Below are 19,670 nucleotides of genomic sequence, written 5' to 3' on the forward strand. Positions count from 1 at the left end.
ATCCTTTACTTATTAAACTGATTTTTACATTTTGCCCCAGCAGCAGCTGGAGTGAAGCCTGGGAGGTCCCCAGCACTGTGTGACATTCCCAGCATGTCTCAGGCAGGAGCAAACACAAACTCACCACTTTCAGCTCGGGCACAGAGCGGCTCAGGGTCCATTCCTGGCTGTTCACAAAGGCATCTGTGGAAGAGGAGAACATTCCCAACATCAGGATAATGACATTTCATGCTCTGCTGCACACAATTTCATTCCACAGCTTCAGGAATGTGAGACCAAAGGTCTGATTCCTGAGATGGTGACAGTCCAATGTGACAAAAACCAGGGAAATTGTATAAAAATCCCAAAAATTCCCATTCTGCATGGATCTGCTGCCAGCAGCAGGTGCTCCCACATCATCCCAGAGCTCAAACTCACTCCAGTTAGAGCAAAGGCTCTCAGTGTGTACATTGTCACAGACATCATTTATGGAAAATCATTCCCTTAGGATTTTTCCTTCTGAGAATCTGAGGGGCCTCAGGAACAAAATGTAAACATTGATTATCTGCTGCTGTGGAATGCAACAGGTGCATCTGGGATTGGCCTCATGTGCTTGTTTCTAATTAATGGCCAGTCACAGTCAGCTGGCTTGGAGAGTCCAAGACAGCTGCCTTTGTTACCATTCCTTCTTAGCTTAACTAGCCTTCTGAGATGAAACCTTTTCTTCTATTCTTTTAGTACAGTTTTAATGTAATATATCTAATAAAATAATAAATGAAGCCTTCTGAAACATGGAGTCAGATCCTCGTCTCTTCCCTCATCCAAGAACCCCTGTGAACACCAGCACAGTATCTGGTCAAACCATTTCCCATGCACAGGAAAAGCCCTGCGTTTGTCACAGTCATGTCCCCACTGCAGCTGCAGTCACTTCTCCCCCCAGGTAAATCAGGAAATCTGCTGGCTCTGAAACCTGTTATTTCCTGCTGCACATCACATTTCATGTCAGCAGCTGCAGCAGCCACAGTCAGTGGGAACAGCCCTGCTCAGGCAGGGGAAAATCTCTTTTTATTCCTCAAACACACCATTTTTTCAGGAGTATGATCTAGGCAGAAATAAACCACAGAGCCATTTACTACAAAATTAATTAAAAACTACTTGTGGCAGGGGTTGATTCCTTGAAGAAAGGCAGGTTTATCACAGAAATTGAGCTCTTTGGGCTACACCTGGCTCCTGCCTCACTGACAATTCCACACCAAAGAACAGAAATAAGGCTCCATTTTTCTGTATTTAAAAACATTTATCATTTAGTTCCTTCCATAAAGGCCTGGTCAGCTGTAAGCAAACAGAGAGTGATGTTTGTGCTACAAACCCTGTGTGGGTGCTGATTTAACCCCTGCACAACCTGTGCTGCACAGGAAGCTCCTGCAGAGCGGGTCAGCTCCAAGCCCACAGAAATGGAGCAGCACTGAGGTTCCTGGTGCTCCAATCAGCCCCTGAGCCCACAGGAGACGAGAGCTGCAAGGTTAAAACCACCCTGGGTTTAAACAACCCTCTCAGGGTCCTGCCAGCCACTGCTTCCCCTCCAATGCACCCATCAGCAGCAGGACCAGGCTGTTCCATTTGATTCTTTCCATCTGGAGAGTAAAGAAATTGGAGGCAATTTCCTACTCCACACATGACCCTCACTGACTCTAGAAACCATCCAAGCTCTCCCAGCACCCACCTAAAAACAATCACAAAGCAAACTTGTGTTTTCCACTCTTTCTCCATTAAATATATTGCTTTTGCCTCAACAGCCCAAAAAGATCTCTTAGGCAGGAATGAGGAATCCTCCTCCAGTTTTACCTAACACACCCCATTATATTCCAGCTGTGAATAAACCCTGTATGAGAACACAGGGAGAATAATCAGTATTTTGGTGCAGGTATGAGCTGCCTCCCACACACTCAGGGGCAGGGGAAGGAAAAGCAAAGCCCAGAGTAAAATTGGGTTTAACCTTTGGCATTGCAGGTGCAAGAGAAGACCCTGTGCTCATGCAGCTCCTGTTCCATGGCCTCAACTCCCACTGGATCAAAAATGGGAATGGGAAAGGGAAAATGGAAGGAAAGGAAAAGGAAAGGGGAAAGGGGAAAGGGGAAAGGGGAAAGGGGAAAGGGGAAAGGGGAAAGGGGAAAGGGGAAAGGGGAAAGGGAAAGGAAAAGGAAAAGGAAAAGGAAAAGGAAAAGGAAAAGGAAAAGGAAAAGGAAAAGGAAAAGGAAAAGGAAAAGGAAAAGCTTTCTGTAGCACACCCAGAACTTGAGATGGGGACAGAAGCAGCAGCAGTTTCCATTTGGGAAATGGGAATGATTGAGGCACTCCATTCCACAGCTGGTCTGGGATGTTCTCCTGCCTTCCTGGGGGAGGAATGTTTGCCCAGACAGGGAGCAATGGGATGGGAGCTTTAGAGTGGGTACTGGGGGAAAAATATCATTGCCCTAACAGGAAACCATCAGCTCCCATGGTTTGCTGTGGGTTTGGGAAGGAGCAGCCAGGGCTGAAGGGGATGAGGAGGTTCCAGCTCAGCTCCAGACTCTCAGGAGTCAAGGAAAACCATCAGCCTCTTATCCCTGACTTGTGGAGGTTTAGGTGTGTGAAACAAACTGGGACAGCTCCCCATCAAATGTCAACAAGCTTCCATGCAAGAGAACCACTGGATTTTATCACCATGGAAGATTAAAGAATGGTGAGTGAGCAAATCACTGCTGCTGACTTGGAGATCTGCAAAAGTGAAACCTGCCAAGCCAAAGGGGAGCTGCGCAAGGGGAACGAGAGCATCACAAATCCTGTCACTTTTCTCTATAATAAAAACCTTTTAAAATATTGTTTTGGAACACCTGTGCTTTCCAAAAGGACAAACCAGGGAGGCAATGAAAGCTGAAATCCCTAAAAGCACAGAGGCCAAAAGACAAAGCACAAGGTGGGCAGCTGCAGAGAGGAAGGATGACCCAGCCCAAGGTCTTGAATTTATTCCTCCTACTTGGTTCTTCCTTCATCAAAATGCACCAAAATCCCACACCAGGACCTTCCAAAACTCTATCAGATCTCAAGGACCCTCAATGTGGGCAGTATGTGCATTTTAGTCCCAATTACCAATATAAGAAATAAAATAAAATTCACTTGACAAGGCGCTAGAGTTCTTGACAAAGCCACCTTCCCCTTTTTTACTAAAGCCTTTAGTTCCTGCCCCCACACAGGTTTTGAGCATCCAAAATACTTGAGAATGGTTGAAATTCCATTTTATTGCCAAAATATGCCTGTTAAAGAAACAAATAAAACCAACTAAACAAAAAAAGCCCAAAAAAACCCAAACAAATTATAAAACCCAAACACCTTGACCTCAACCCAACTAATTTTAACTAAAATCTCCCACTTCTGTTATCCCCAATTTGCAGTTAATTTACATAAGGTCTCCCAGTGCCCTTTAAAAAAATAAAACCAACTTGTTTCTGTTAGGAGATCCATGAGATTGCTCTACACTGGCATGTTTAGAAGGAATTACCACAGCCAAACACAGAATGTGGCATAAAACAGCACCTGGTCTATTCTGCAGTGTGAGGTTTGTGTGCCACCATTGGGATGGACATGGAAGCAGCCTCTGCCCAATTCTTTGTAGGAATATCTCAGGAAAAACTGATTTATTCCTAGAAGTCAAGGTGAAAAGGTCAAACACTCACAGATATAACATGACAAAGGTTTGGGGATTATTTTCCTAAATAAAACTAAGTTATAGCTACAACATGAACCACTGCATCCATCAAACTGGAGCAAGCAGAGCCCACAAAAACCCTCTGAAGCTGAAGCTGCCACCCCCCACCAGCACAAGTTGATTAAACTCATTGGAAGAGATTTGCATAATAAACAGAACCACATGGATGAAGCTGATGAGCTGGGGTCTTGTCTGCATTACTGCCCAGCCCTGGAATTCCAGTGAACTCAACCTCCACACATGCAAGAAATGGCTTTTGTCAATAATTAATCACACTTGCATCTGCTGCTCCTTTCATTTCTGCACCACTGATCAAAAGCTTCAAATATTCATGGTGTCACTTGTGTCTTCTTAAAATGTGCACCAAGACCATTGAAGCTGCATTTCCTTCACAAAGTTGACTTTGCCACAACAGAAGTCTTCTTTTTTTTTTTTTCCTCAATTCTTCTGGTTTGATTTCAACCCCTAAAGCAAAGCACAAACTCCCAAGAGGATCCTCACCTATTTTAAAACCTCAGTTTAGTGACTCAGCCCCACCCAGAGGAACCTTCTTAATTCCAGTACTGAGATGTTGGTTCCACCACATGAATCCCAGACCCCCATGAGGGGTTTGAGGTTTGGATTTGGTGTTTTGGGGTCCCTATGTGGGGTTTTGGGTCAGTTTAGGGGTTTGGGTTTGCTGTTTTGGGGTCACTTTGGGGGTTTTAGGGTCACTGTGTAATTTGGGGTTGGAAGCAACCTTAAAGCCCATCCATTGCACCATGGGCAGGGACACCTCCAATATCCCAGGAGCCCTGTCCAACCTGGCCCTGGACACTCCCAGGGATGGGGCAGCACCTCCTGGGGGGGAATCCTGGGGTTTGGTGGCCATCTGGCCCAGGTCCATGCACCCCATGGCACAGGAGAGCAGCTGACCCCAAGACCTGACTGTTCCAGTATTCCATATTTAAATTCCATATTGCTTAGAATTTCCCCACAGAAAAATCTACTTCTTCAAATGCAGGAATGACCACTAAAATCCAAATAAATATCAGCAAAACAATGCAAATGAGAGAACATGGGGTCAAGGCCAATCCCAGCACCCATGGGTCAGCAGAGGGGAGGGAAGGCATGAAAACCAGAAATGTTTCCCAGCAGTGACCCCAGCAAGGGCCTGGCTGTCCCGAGTCTGGTTCATCCCATCCCTGAGTTTTCACACTGGAAACCTCCTCCTAAATTAATTCCATTTACTCTCATGGAATCATGGCAGTGAAGTGAATTAATCAGCAGCAGCAAGGCAGCTGAGGGGAGCTGTGAGGAAAAGGTTCTAAAAGCTGGGGCCAGTCAGATTTACAGCACCCTCTCCACCCTCTGGGACCATCCCTGAGGATAATCCCCAGCAGCCAGAACAGTTTGGCTGTTGTTTACTATTTTTTTTTTTTTTTTTAGTAGAGCCTGGGCAGCCCCAACATTAACCAGCCCTGGGCAGTGCCAGCACATCCTGCCCATCACCAGCCTTGTTCCACTGACCTTGTTCTGCCCCCTTTTTTCACCCAAATCTCTCACCCTTGACAAGCAAGAAGCTGAGAGGCTCAGAGCTTTCTCTTCCTCTGATCCAGATGGAGACCCAGTGGCAAAAGGAGTGGTGAGGGCTTTCCTCACCACTGGGCAGATACCTCTGCAGGATGAAAGGATTTAAATCTTTCATTATTCTTGGAAAGTTTCTCAGCAAAATCTTCCCTCAGGCAATCCCAACGTTACTTTGCTGTCCCTCTAAATGAGGAAAAGCTGTAAATAAATAAAATATGGAAAAGCCAAGGGGTTTCTCTGGAAACTCTCAGCTAAAGATGCTTTTTGCTAAGAACAAGAGCCCTCAAAAACAGGGGGATGAATTTAAAGCACCAACAGCCACATCATGTGCTGCTCTCCCCCTTCAATAATTCCTGCATTACAAGCAATATTTAGAGTTTCTTCTGCTTTGAAATCAAAACCTGAGAGTGAACTGGTACAGAAAATATTCCTACAAGCTGCCACTTGCCCACAAGGATGCAGAGCAGGCCACACATGGCTCTCTTGGAGCTGTATCAAAGCAGCACTTTCAGGATGTATTTCCCAAAGCTCCTGTGCTGATTTTCTGAGCAAAGAGGGAAATGTGCAGCTTTTGGGTTGAGACCTGTGATCCTCCTAAAACATTCATTTTTCACATTATCACACATTAATCTCACAGCACATCCTCTCCAAGCCAGCCCCCAGCACTTTGGGTCAAAGCATTGAGTCAGTTCCAGCAGAAAACAGCACAAAACCATCCTGACATGTTGATTTCTAAGCTTTGCATAAAATATTATTTGGAAGATCGTGTCATGTTTCAAAAGGTTCTTTTTCTGTGTTTTATGGGGCTCTGAGCACCCTTTATGGGTGGGAGGTGCTCCTGCTCATGGCAGGGCGTGGAACTGGTTGGGCTTTAAGGTCCCTTCCAACACAAATCACCCTGGAATTCTATGAATTTTTATATCTGTTGTGTTTGGGTTTTTCAAATCAGTTTTTTATATGAGTCCTCTCTGCTTATTCACTCTGTTGCATTACACCAAACAATAACCACAAAGCAGGAACAAATAAAACCCTTAGAAAACCCACCAGGATGATTTAAGGTTTTACTTCCTCCCTGCTCAGTGTGACAGAATCATGGATTCTATGGAATTACTGCTGCAAGCACCCAGCTCCAAGCAGTCCCTTTTTTTCCTTCCTGAGCTGCAGATGTGTAATTTATAATTCTCAGGCGGTTTGGGCAGAGAGCAGCATTGCAGCTCCTCCTGTGGCAGCACAATCTCTATTTACACGTCACCAACAGCAGCAATGCCCACATGCAGAGCAAACCACCAAAGTGCCCCAGAGAATTCAATCCCAGCCCTAAAACCAGAGGGATTTCAGGAGCTGGCAGCTCAGGGCTCCTCCCATCCCTGTCAGGATGGATAAAACCCCTCCAGCCCCAGCAGAAATGTTGGATATTGGGCAGATTTATCTCTGGCCATGCCCAATTCCTAATTCCAACCAGGAGAACGAGGCTGAGCTCTGAGCAGCTCCGGCACCAGGAATCGCAGCCCGTGCCCATCAGAGCCTCCCTTATCTGTGACATCTGAAAAGCCTCTCCCAGTAACTGAGAAGTGTATTAAAGAGATATTTAGGTCAAAGCTGTAATCTCTCCCCAGCAGCATCTGGCAGCTGCAGCAGCAGCACTGTTATCCTTTGTGCTGCCATGGAAACAAAAGGAGGACCAGGGATGCACAGAGCTGCACAAGCTCCCCCCCCAGCTCAGCCTTTCCCAAAATGTGCTTTGGGTTTGGGGGCTGGGGAACACTTGGCTCTCTGCACCGTGTTTGGGGTTTGGCTTCAATTTTCTAATTGTTCCAATCAAAAGGTTTTTGCTGCTGTGAATATTCCCCCTCTCTCACTCCTCACAGCTTTCAGCTGGGGGCAGAGGTGTCACCTCCTTAAGGATAACCCCTTGTAGGATGCTTCCTACAAAAGAAATGATGAATAATGGACCCAAGTATATTCCCAAACCCAATCTCATGCACAAACTTTTACATCCAACACCACCAAATTGTTTGTTTTGCCCTTAAATACAAAGCAGCTCCAAGCCTGACTGCTCATCCTAAGCCTCCCCACCCCACAAAACAAATCCCAAAACCAAACAGAGCAAATATTTTGGCTGCAGGCTTTTTACAAGGAAAAATAAATTACATACTAAACAAGGACAACTTCCCATTGCCTGTATTTTCCCAGAGGGTTGGGCTCTGGAGCTGGCACACACACTGAGTGTAAGAGAAATTAAAACCCCCCAGATGAAAGCAGAGTTTTCTGCTGTGGGAGCAGCACAGAGCAGGGGATGCTGCGGGTGAGGAGTGTCAGGAACATCATTCCAACCAAATGCACATTTCCCAGCACATCCCTCACAGAAATGGCACTGGAAGCTGGGCCAGCCCCTTTTCCAGCAGGCAATGACAACCCCACCAAGAGGCTGAAAGGAACATAAAGAGCAGACAAAGAGAAAATGAAAGCAGCCCTGTGGCACAACTGCTCCCTGCTCCAATAAAACTGGGAAGGGAAATGATGGAAATGATCATCTCTGCAGTGCAATGCAGGAACATCTCTTATTTCAGGCAATAAACAAGATTTCCTAAAGGCCAAATCCCCACAGAAATTCAGCTAAACACAAAACTACAGCAGTAGTGGAAAGCAGGAAGAAAAGGAAGGCACTGGAGAGGAGAGGGAATGGTTGGTAAATGCTTCATTTTGTTGTGTCTGCCCGAAATCAGGGCAGGGTGAGAGGTGAGATCAGTTTTCTCCCATCTCCTGCCCCAGGGGAAGGGCAGTGCCAGCACAGGAAAGAGGATTCACAGGGACTCAGTGAAAATCCAGAGATAAAGTTTTCACTTTGAGACAGGCAGGAGGGAAAATCCACAACTAAATCCATGTCTCAGCAAGGATGTCCAAAGCACCCAAAATGAGAGAGACCCTTCAAAATCCACAGCCTGGGCTGCCTCTCCTGACTACACACACAAACCAGGAATCTGCCTTTCCTATTCCAATCTGAATGTTAATGAGGAACCTCCCTGAGAAGCATCAAAGATGAAAAGGGACAGCTTCTGCAGTTGGCACAAGAAAAATCGACATGAAAGGAGAAATTAAAAGAGATGAAGTGGGGGGAAAAGAGCATTTTGAAAGAATATAGGAACAGATTTATCTGGCAAGAAGAAAGTCACAATAGAGATTAAAAAAAAAAAGCAAAAGAGAGGGCAGGCTGCAAAGACTTTTAGCTTTTCAGCTAGGTAAGAATGGCTGCAACTCAAAAAACAAGGAAATAAAAAAGGCAAGGGGAACTTGGTGACTATTTGATAGAGAAGAAAATGGAATCATGGAATGTCCTGAGCTGGAAGGGACCCACAAGGACCATCCAGTCCAAGCCCTGGCCCTGCACAGAATCCCAACAATCCCACCCAGAGAGCATTGTCCAAACCCTCCTGGAGCTCTTGGGGCTGTGCCCATTCCCTGGGGAGCCTGGGCAGTGCCAGCACCCTCTAGGGGAAGAGCCTTTTGCTAAAATCCAGCCTAAACATCCCCTGGCACAGCTCCAGAAGCAATAGTGAGTAAAACCCAGCACACAGTAAGGCAGCCTGGCCAGGATTCCCACCCCTGGCATTCCCAGAGGAGTTTGTTCTGGGGTAGCACCTGAGCATCACCAACATTTAAGCAGCAGAACATGAAGCAGATGGCAGTGAATGAGCAAAACCACAGCAACCTTGGGGGAAGAAGGTCTAGGAGGAAGGGGAGAATGGGAATATCAAGGCAGGCTTAATGGCACACAAGTACAAACACCTGAGAGTGTTTAACACCAAATCCCAAACTAAAAATTGGCAGGGGCCTGGAGTGCCAGGACTAGGGGGAATGGCTTCAAACAAAAGGAGGGCAGGGATAAATGGGATATTGGGCAGGAATTGTTCCCTGTGAGGGTGGGCAGGCCCTGGCACAGGTGCCCAGAGCAGCTGTGGCTGCCCCTGGATCCCTGCAAGTGTCCCAGGCCAGGCTGGATGGGGCTTGGAGCAGCCTGGGACAGTGGAAGGTGTCCCTGCCATGGCAGGGGTGGGATGGGGTGATCTCTGAGCTCCCTTCCAGCCCAGTCCAGGCTGGGATTGTGTGAACAAGCAGCTCAGCCTCTCTCCATAGCCACAGCCCCTGAAGTGTTTCACTCACAGCTGCACATCTCTGCTGAGGACACTGCCAAGGTCTGCAGGCACTCACAGCTCCATTGTCTTTGGGATTAGAACAAAAGGGAAAACTACTGGGCTGGGCTTTAATCTGCCTCTTCCCAGTTTCACGATGTGCTTCTTAATCCTCAAGTAAGCAGGGATGAACAAGAGTGATTCCATCTTTAGCTCCCCCTCCTCTCTCATGCAGATCCCCCCTGGCTGCCCCCTCCTCAGGGGGGTGGCTCTTGCCTGGAGCAAGTTCACCTCCTCCTTCTCATCCCCACACTGACCCAACTCCACCTCCTCCTTCTCATCCCACACTGACCCAACTCCACCTCCTCCTTCTCATCCCCACACTGACCCAACTCCACCTCCTCCTTCTCATCCCCACACTGACCCAACTCCACCTCCTCCTTCTCATCCCCACACTGACCCAACTCCACCTCCCTTTTTCTCTCCCCACACTGCCCCACAGCAAGGTCAAACCACCAAAACACCCAGCACCAACCAGCACCAGGTTCTTCTGTAGCTCTGCACAGCCAGCTCCTGCTTTGTGCTTTCATCACAACCTTAACCTGAAAAGGCTGCAGCAGATTTCTCCAGGATTTGCTGCTGGGTCTTTTCAACATGAAAAAAAAAATCAATTATTTATTCCTAGACATGATTTCCTACTTTTAAAAACTTCTATGCACAAGAGGACCCTGCCTCTTACCTGCTGGTAGCTCAGCTCAAGGCTTCAACAAGAGCCGTCAAAATGAACAATTTCCTTTGTCCCCCCTACAGAACCCAAGTAAATGTGAGCTGGGATTTCCCCACAAAAGCCAAGGCTGCCCTAGCCCAGTGCCTCATTTATCCACCCCCTACAGACCCCACTCTCAGTCCCAGCTCAGTGGTTGCACTCTGAGCGTGACCAATGCACACAGAGGCAAACTCTGCCCTTGGCACAGCCAGGATAGAGTCAATGTGCTTTAGTGGGTGTGATCCCACACCCAGCTGAACCTACAGAAAGCCCTATAATCCAACTGAACCTACACAAACTCCTAAAACCCAGCTGAAACTACAGAAACTCCTACAACAACTCCTACAGCCCAGCTGAACCCACAACAACTCCTATAACCCAGGTGAACCTGCAGAAACTCCTACAGGCCCAATGAACCTCCAAAAACTCCTACAACCCAAACCCAGCTGAACCTACAGCAACTCCTACAACCCAGGTTAAACCTACACCAACTCCTATAACCAGGTGAACCCACAAAAACTCCTACAGCCCAGCTTGAACCTACAACTCCTACAACCCAAACCCAGCAAGAACTCCTACAAAAACCCCTGTAACTCAGCTGAACCTACACAAACTCCTACAACCCAAACCCAGCTGAACTTACACAAACCCCTACAACCCAACTGAACCTACAACAACTCCTACAGCCCAACTCAACCTCCAAAAAACTCCTATAACCCAACTGAACCTACAAAAACTCCTACAACGACCTCCTACAACCCAGCTGAACCTACAACAACTCTTATAACCCAGGTGAACGCACAAAACTCCTACAACTCCTACAACCAGCTGAACCTACACAAACTCCTGCAACCCAACTGAACCTGCACAACCTGCTACGGCACAGCTGAACCCACAAAAACCCCTACAACTCCTACAGCCCAGCTGAACCTACAACAAACCCTACAACCCAGCTGAGCCTACAGAAACCCCTACAACAACTCCTATAACCCAGCTGAGCCTCCAAAAACCTCCCACAACCCAAACCCAGCTGAGCCTACACAAACTCCTGCAACTCAACTGAACCTACAACAACTTCTACAACCCAGCTGAACCCACACAAACCCCTACAACTCCTACAACCAGCTGAACCTACAGAAACTCCTTCAACCCAAACCCAGCTGAGCCTACAGCAACCCCTACAGCTCAGCTGAACCCACAACAACCCCTACAACCCAAACCCAGCTGAACCCACACAACTCCCTACAACCCAGGTGAACCCACAAAAACCCCCTACAACAACTCCTACAACCAGCTGAACCTGCACAACCTCCTACAACCCAGCTGAACCCACAAAACCTCCTACAACTCCTATAACCCAGCTGAACCTCCAAAAACCTCCCACAACCCAAACCCAGCTGAGTCTACACAAACTCCTGCAACTCAACTGAACCTACAACAGCCCTTATAACCCATGTAAACCTCCAAAAACTCCTACAAGCCAGCTGAACCCGCACCCTTCCCACCCCAAAATGCTCCTCCTCTCTGCAGAACCAGCAGAGGAGTGATGTTGCTGCCATGGAGGATTCTCATCCTCCTGCTGCCCTGGGCCACCTGCTGCAGTGGCAGCACCCAAACCCTGCAGATTGGCACAATCCAGCCCCACATCAGCCCAATTCCCCTGCCTGCCCACCCAAACCTGTGCTCTGACATCATCTGACCTTTGCCAGTGCCTTTAGCTGGGGCTCCAGGAGGTTTGTGCAGAAACACATCTAGAAAAACATTTCCCCTCTTCACCAGGGAAATGATGCCTTGTTTATGCAACACATTTCTGCAAACATTTTTTAGAGCTGCAGTCATGTCTCCCAGATTGCTATGCTGGTTGTCAAAACAGAGCTTCTTTTTCCCTGACTGCACCATATGTAATCCTAAATCCACTTTCCCTAACTTGATATTACCCATGCAAGGTTTGGAGCTGATTAGTGGAAAACACACAAACAAGACACTGTTCTCCAGAGAACAGCCCAGCAGGGATAATCTGACTGGGTTTGGATTTATTAGCCTGATGCACATCTCACTTTGTTTAAACAAAGCTTTTGTCAAATGTCACCAAAAAAAATAAAATAAGAGAGTTAATGCAATCCAAGGCATGGTCTCAAAGGGAATTAATGCTGATCTGGAAGCAGAACAAAAGCCTTGGTTACAGCAACAGGGAAACAGTGCAGAGGGGCCCATTCTCCTTCACTTCACAGAGATCCACTGCGAAAAAAAAGGCTGATTTCCTAAGAAGTGGGGTGGGGAACATGCTCTGTGTGCCTGAGAGCGTCTCCCTGAGCTGATGGGGAGAGGAAAAGGCCCCGTGAGGGTTCCCAGCACAGGCAGTGCCCTGCGTGCTCTCCCTGCCCTGGCAGCACCCTCACCTCAGCTGCACAGCTGGTTTTTATTTTATCTTCCTGCAACAAGGCTGATAATACCCACTCACTCAATTTCATTTCCCTTTCACCAGGACATGAAACCAGCACTAAAAACCTGGCACTCAGCACAGCTGAGCCAGAGCTGCATCCTGCAGCCAGCACAAAGCCAAGCAAGCAGGGAAGGGCTCAGGTCAGCCAGCACCTTGTGCCTGAAAAATGCTCAAAACCAGTTAATAACAATCAGAAAAAGATAATCTGTGACTAAAAGCTCCATTAGGAAAGAGTTTCCTTCCACAGCTGCCTGTTTAAAAAGCACCTGCTACCACCACCAGGCCCTGTGGAAAGCACAGGACCCATGCAAGCCCCAGGTATTTATTTTGGAAACCCAAACCACTGCTCACACGAACTTTAGCCCCAGAGGCTGCAACACAAAGGCTCTCTCAGCTCTCCTGCAGATAAAGCTGCAGCTTTGGAGAAACCAGGAGGAAGGAAAAGGCACCAGGATGCCAAGGTCCATCCCCTCCCATTCCTGGGGCTCCTCCTCCACACAGCACCTGGGGAATTACTGCAGTGCCTGAGATCTAAACCAACACAGAACCACTGCAAACATCCATTTGTTAATCCTGCTCCATTTGAGGCTTATAAAGCTGAATATTTACTTTGCTGGAACTGGTAATATGACATATTTACAAAAAAAAAAAAAATACTCATGCAGGAATCAGACTGTTGTGGGTCTCTGCAAAAATCCTGCCCTCTGGCAATGCTCTTATTTGTGTTTCCTGGGTGAACCAAAAAACCCAAGTGTGTTTTCCAAGCTCCAGCAGGCTCCCAGCACCTCAGGCACATACTTTAAACTCAAAGCCCTGCACTAGAAATGATCTCTTTAAAGGAGCCCATGCAGAGCTCAGCAATCAGAAACCAATTTTGTTCACCTAAGAGACCAAACCCCTCTGTCCCTAAAGTCCTGGCCCTGGTGCTTTTCACATTTGCTATTTTACAACATGCAAATGAGGCCTGTTAAAGGGTAATTTGGGGAAAATGAGCTATTTTTGCACAAGCTGCATCTTGACCTGAAATGTGCTCTGGCAAACCACACTGTAAACTGAGCCCTTGCTAAACCTCTGCACCCAAACACTCGAAATTCTCCCTTCAAATTCTGTTCCCTACTAATCCTATAACCTCCTATTTCCTTTATATGAGCTGAGAAAGGAGAGCTGGGGGCCAGCTTATATTCTTTGTCACCTCTGTGCCACTTCTTCAGGTAAACTCCACCCCATCAGCCACTGAAATTCAGTATAAAAAATTCTTTTCATGTTTAGGGGAAAAAAAAGGTGCCAAAAACCCACCTAGAGATCTAAAATGTAGTTCAAAGCCAACAAGAAGGGTGTCAGCCTCTACTCCAGCAACACCACCAGCACTCACTGTTCAGAAAATAATTAACACAATCAAGTGCAGCCTTAAATCCTTAATAAAGAGCAGCCACTTGGGAGCAGGACAGGGGGGAAAGAGTCTCCAAATCTCCAAAAGATGCCCCCAAAAGCAGCACAGAAGGTGTGACACTGAATGCAGAACCCAGAGTTCCCAGAGCCAGGGAGCTCTGTCCTTGGGCTCTCGCACACACAAAATGTGCTCAGCACACCAAGGCAGCTTCTGGGCACATCACAACCACCTCTGGCTGCTCCTCCCCCTGGAAGGGATTTGTTTTTTCCCAGGCACAGGCAGGGGGAGGATGAGGATGAGGAGAGCAGTGCAGGCTGCTGCCAGCACAGCTACAGCATTCTGGGTTTGTTTTAAGCTGCAGCACATCAGAGTTCACATCCCAGAATGAAAACAAGGCAAACCCCAAAATAAATTTCACTCTCTTACTAATTAAAGGGATTCTTTCCTCCAGGAAGGCCAACACAAACCACTGCTGTGGGGTTAAGGATGTATTTTTAGCACTCAGTCCCATCCAGCATTTTTATGGAGGCTGTGCAGGGAAACCAGAGCCTGACTGCCCCTGCAGCATCATCAAAAGCTCTGTCTAGGAAGGGGTTTTTTCCCCCTTATATTTATTTGAAATGCCACAAGACATTTGCATAAGCTAAATCCCAACAATACTGGAATTTCCTCTCCAGCATCCCCATTTCCATTCCCTGTCATGGATCCAGTGAGTTTTGACAGGCACCAGAGAATGGTTTGGTTTGGAGGGGACCCAAACCCATCTCATTTCACCCCTGCCATTTTCACCGCCACCTTCCACTGGACCAGGATGCTCCAAGCCTCATCCAACCTGGCCTGGAACACTCCCAGGGATGAGGCAATTTCAGCAGATATTTAATAATTCTGGCACATTTTTAATGGCCCTTGCTGCCCTTTCCATTGAATTCACAGCAGTGATGAGGGCTTACCATACTGCAGCTCACACAGCCAACAAATAATGTTATTTATAAGATAGAAGCCTGAACTTACCAGTGACAGGCATGGGTTTGAAAGCAAAGGAAAAACAGGCATTTCCAAATTTACTGGCTACATCTAAAGGTAGAAAACTGAGCCTCTCCATTCCCACTTCCAACAAAGGAAGGAAAAACACCTGATGTGACTTTAAAGGTGTTTTCAGACAGCTGAACTCCCCAGAGTCAGACATTTATCTTTCAAAATAAATAGACATGTCACCACAATCCTTACTGTTAAAAAAAAAAGGGAAATATGCTGAATTTCAAAAAGGCACTATTGGAAATGACAGCACAAGAAAAGGCACAACATATGAAAATCTCACTCTCCCAGTGCAAGTTCACTGCTTTTCTAACAAGCCAACAAGTTTCCACTTGTAACTTGGTCCCAAATGATGGCTGTAAGGTTGTTCCAAGCACATTCCAGATTTTTTTCTCTTGACTGCTCAGGACCTGTAACCCCAGGATTACAAAAGTGGCACCAAGCTGTACCTGATGGAAGCAGAGCTGGGAAAGTGAGGTGTCCCCTGCTCTGAGTGTTCTGTTTGGGGAAGTCCAAAGCTGGTTTAACACAGAAATCTGAACAATTAATTCAGATTTGCTAGATGTGCTTATTATCCATAGTTGCAAGAAAATAAGGGGACAAACCTTTATATATGGTGGTAAAGCAACCCCAGCAGTGAAATCTCCTCATTCCACAAAACTCTGGGGTTTTTCCATGTTCATAGATAAAGAATCTTATCCTAAACACCAACAAGAAAACCCAAATCATTTCATAGCAGTGGTTTGGGTGACCCCAACACTGAAATCCAAGTCTCCAGCCCACTTTAACAGAAGGCAAAGGCAATGGCAGCTGTACCAGCTGGCCCCAACTAAACCCCTCACCTTTATCAGCTCTGGAAGCATTTCTGGGTGGGCTGAGGAGCTGAGCACCACCCACCATTCACTCATGTCCCTGCTGACTCACACCAACATTAATCAGCCTTTAAAGGTGGTGCTCTACCCCTTCTGCAAATTGCAGCCAGCTCAGGGGGATGAGGAGAGCACAGTGAGGGAGCTGACACCACACACCTGAATGTGCACCAGAATATTCTCCATTCAATAAAAGCAGAATATTCCCCATTCAATACAATATCCCCATTCAATAAAAGCAGGGTGAACAGTTCTAGCAGCTCCTGCTCATTTATGTAAAAACACACTTCCAGTTATTAAAAACCACAGAATAATTTGGCTTGGAAAGGGCCTTAAAGGATCCTCTGCTGCCATGGGCAGGGACAGCTCCCAGCAGAGCTGCTCTGAGCTCCACTCACCCTGTGCACTTCAAGGAAAGGCACAGAACAGATTTCAGATAATCCCTCCTGCCCAACTCATTCTCCCCTTATCCACACCATAAAATGAATATCTCAGGACAATTTGCTCCCTTTATCTGCCTCTGTGCCAGCCTCCACAGCAAGAGCAGAATATTTACAGATCATTTCAGGACTGGCCATTTCCCAGTTTATCAGGGAGCCTAAAGGAGTGGGAGCATCACATCCTGCTGCCCTTCCCTCTGGCAGGACCCACAGGAGGCTCACAAAAAGCTCACAGCAGCTTTAAGCAGCATCACCTTACCAGGCTGCATGACAAAATTAAAGTCTGCATGCAAACCAACTGTTTTTATAGCAGGAAAGAACTGTTTTGGTAAAAAAGCTGCACAGCAGACAATGCAAACTGAAAATATTACCTTGCATGGGCTCAAGCTGCCCTGTCCAATGAAACCTTTGCATCCCTGCTTCCAGAGGTGCCTCCAGGCTCCTTAATCCTGCCTCCCTTGGAGGAAATGCTGCCCAGGTGCTTCTGGTGAGGGGATTTTCTTTTAAAAAATCACTGTGATGCCCAGCATCGCAGCTGAGCATCATCAGCATGCCCTGCTCTATCCCAAACACAGGGACACACATCAGGAAGTGTCTGCATCCCTGTTAAAACACAGGAAATTCAGGGTGGAGGAGATCTCCAAGATGATCTAGTCCAAGAAGCAAAGCCAGGTGTGTGCTTACAATCAGACATGTTTGTCATCTGTAAAGCTCTAAAGCAATTATCATGGTGAATTATACAAAAAAAAAGAGAAATCTCAAACTAAATTGCTTTAGGCACTGTAATACACAAGAAGAATGAACAGAATGATCCAGGGAAGCATTAGATAACTTTTTCCTCATTAAAAAGGCAGGCAGGCAGGCACTCAGAGGGCTCCCAGAGAGTCCTGCATGAAGAAATCTCTGCCCAGACCAGTCTCCAAAAGAAGGAAAAGCTGAGATAAATGCACTAAAAAACCCAGCATGGATTTCTGGCTGAAAATTGTTCCTGTGAATGAAACCCTTGCTCAGGGTTGCACCTGGCAGCCAGAACTGCAAACCCCTGGCTGCTCTCATCACCCCTGCACCCTAAAATAGCCATGAGCTGCCTGTTCCCAAGGCTTTGCTCAAAGGCTGTGCCTCAATCCCTCCCCAGAATGCACAAACTGCCTCCCTCATTGCCACTTCCAACAAAGGATGGAGCATTTGCACCTGGAGGGAAAAATCCTCACGTGATTTTAGAGGTGTTTGCAGACAGCTGAACTCCCCAGAGTCAGGCATTTATCTCTGGAATTAAATAGAGATGTCATCACAATCCTTATTGTTTAAAAAAAAAAAAGGGAAATATGCTGAATTTCAAAAATTGGAAATCACAGCACGAGCAATGGAAAGCTGACATTCCCCAGCTGATATTTGGGGAGTGAAATGTCCATGAGGAATGATGAGATTTTCTGCAGAAACCAAAGAATAAGCAATATAAATTTCCAGTGCTTTGAGACTCTTTTTGCCAGCCTGTACTCAGTGTCTCCCCCAGCACAGACACACAGTGAGCATTAAGCATTTTGGAGCTATAATGAAGCATTCGGCAATCAGCCCCTCAGAAAGTCACTGATTTACCCCAAACCATGCCATCCACCTTAACCACACCATTTATCACTCCAGTGAATAAATCTCACCCCCCAGACCAAAACTGCTGTGGAGGGAGAGCCCTGGAGCTGGGAGCAGCTCCTTCATCAAGAGAACAAACCCCCAGCTTGAGCTGGGGAGCCCCAAAGCACACAAATCCCCTGGCTGCCCCCCACAGCACCAGCAACAAAGGAGAAATGTGATGCCCTCCTTCCCAGGCTGCTCCACACAGGATGTTTCCTCCCAGGAATTCCCAAATTATTTCCAGAAGTGGTTTATAACATGCCCAGGCACCCATGCAGCACAAGAGTCTACTGAAAACTTGACCTTTGGGGTTTTTGCATTGATCCCCCAGCCCTTGTTGGTATTTTCCAAGAAAAACCTACACTGAAATCTCACTTTAATATAAACAGTCACAGAGTTTCCAGCTCAAAAATCTGCTGTAGGAATTAAAGGCCACACTCCTTCCTGAAAACTCAGGTGACCAGAACCTCAAAGAGCCAAGACCACAAAAGCTGTGCTGTAATCCAAGCTGCACTTACACAAACTGGCTCCCACTCCATGTACCAATTAGTGTCCTGGAAATGCTCCTCAAAAATGCTGCCAAAATCTGTGACAGAATCAGTAAAAATGCCCTTAAAACCCCCAACAAAACAAAACAAACAAACAAAAAAACCACCCAAACCAAACCAAAAACAGCAAAAAAACCAAATAAACACCCCCCACACACACAAAATCCCAAAACAAAACAAAAACAAAACAAAACAAAACAAAATCAACCTAAAAGCCTCACAACCACTTTGAGGCCCAAGGTTTTAAGCACAAGTCATCCACTGGAAAAAAACATGACACTGAAATGAAGGAAAAAACCCAAGTGAGAATGCTGCAAAGCTGCTCATTTCAACACCCAGCTCATTTTATTGGTTCTGCCATCACTTTTTCCTAGGTTTGGCCTGCTGAGTGCATATTCCACTAAACAAACATGAAGAAATAAAGGTGGTAAAATTAACTTGAAGTGATTTCATGAGTTGGAGTTGAACACAAGTGCCTTTATTACTCAAAAATTCCCAGCCTAGAGAGCAAGGACACAGCCTGACTCCAAACTCCTATCACACAGCTCACCAGCTCAGCCACAGCCATGAAATTATTAAATAATGTGCTTGAAATAAAGGCATTGCAAGCAAACTCTGCTGGACATGGATTTATACATTATATTTTAAAAATATGTATATATATATATATATATATATATATACACATATATATATATTTTAAAAATGTGTGTGTATATATATATGTGTGTATTATATCTATGTATTTATATATGTAAATAAATCATATGTAATCTCCCCAAAATGCTATGCCATTGAAAAAAGGGAATTAAGGAAAAAAATAAATTCCTCTGGCTGAAAAGGGTGCAAGAGCTGACAAGATAAGCTGAACTCCAGTGGTGTGAGCCCAAATTTAGCCTTGGTTTATCTGGGAAGCCTTTGTGGAGGTTCCATGGGGCTCCTTGGGCTCTCATCCAGCACCCACTGTTGTTGGTCAAGTACTTATGAAAGGTCATCATCTGAATGACTGAAAAAATGCACAGAAATCCATTTTTATTCATCTTAGCAGAGGGAAACAACCAGTTTTATGTTTTTGCTGTGCTTTTTGTTCAGTTTTACTGCAGAAAACCCTTCCTTCCTCCTCCCTG

At 46.3% G+C, this 19,670-nt stretch overlaps 1 protein-coding gene across 2 annotated transcripts in view; it reads right to left on the reverse strand.

The window, feature by feature from the left end:
- Nucleotides 1-19,670, reverse strand: part of AGAP1 (ArfGAP with GTPase domain, ankyrin repeat and PH domain 1) — a 321,583-nt gene that overhangs the window by 219,133 nt on the left and 82,780 nt on the right. For both annotated transcript variants that reach the window (XM_058809286.1, XM_058809285.1), the window contains exon 2: nt 125-183. In XM_058809286.1, the coding sequence (XP_058665269.1) occupies nt 125-183 (59 nt within the window). The remainder of the gene's footprint in view (nt 1-124; nt 184-19,670) is intronic.

This window comes from Ammospiza caudacuta, chromosome 8 (genome assembly GCF_027887145.1).
Source record: "Ammospiza caudacuta isolate bAmmCau1 chromosome 8, bAmmCau1.pri, whole genome shotgun sequence".
NCBI classification, from domain to species: Eukaryota; Metazoa; Chordata; class Aves; order Passeriformes; family Passerellidae; genus Ammospiza; species Ammospiza caudacuta.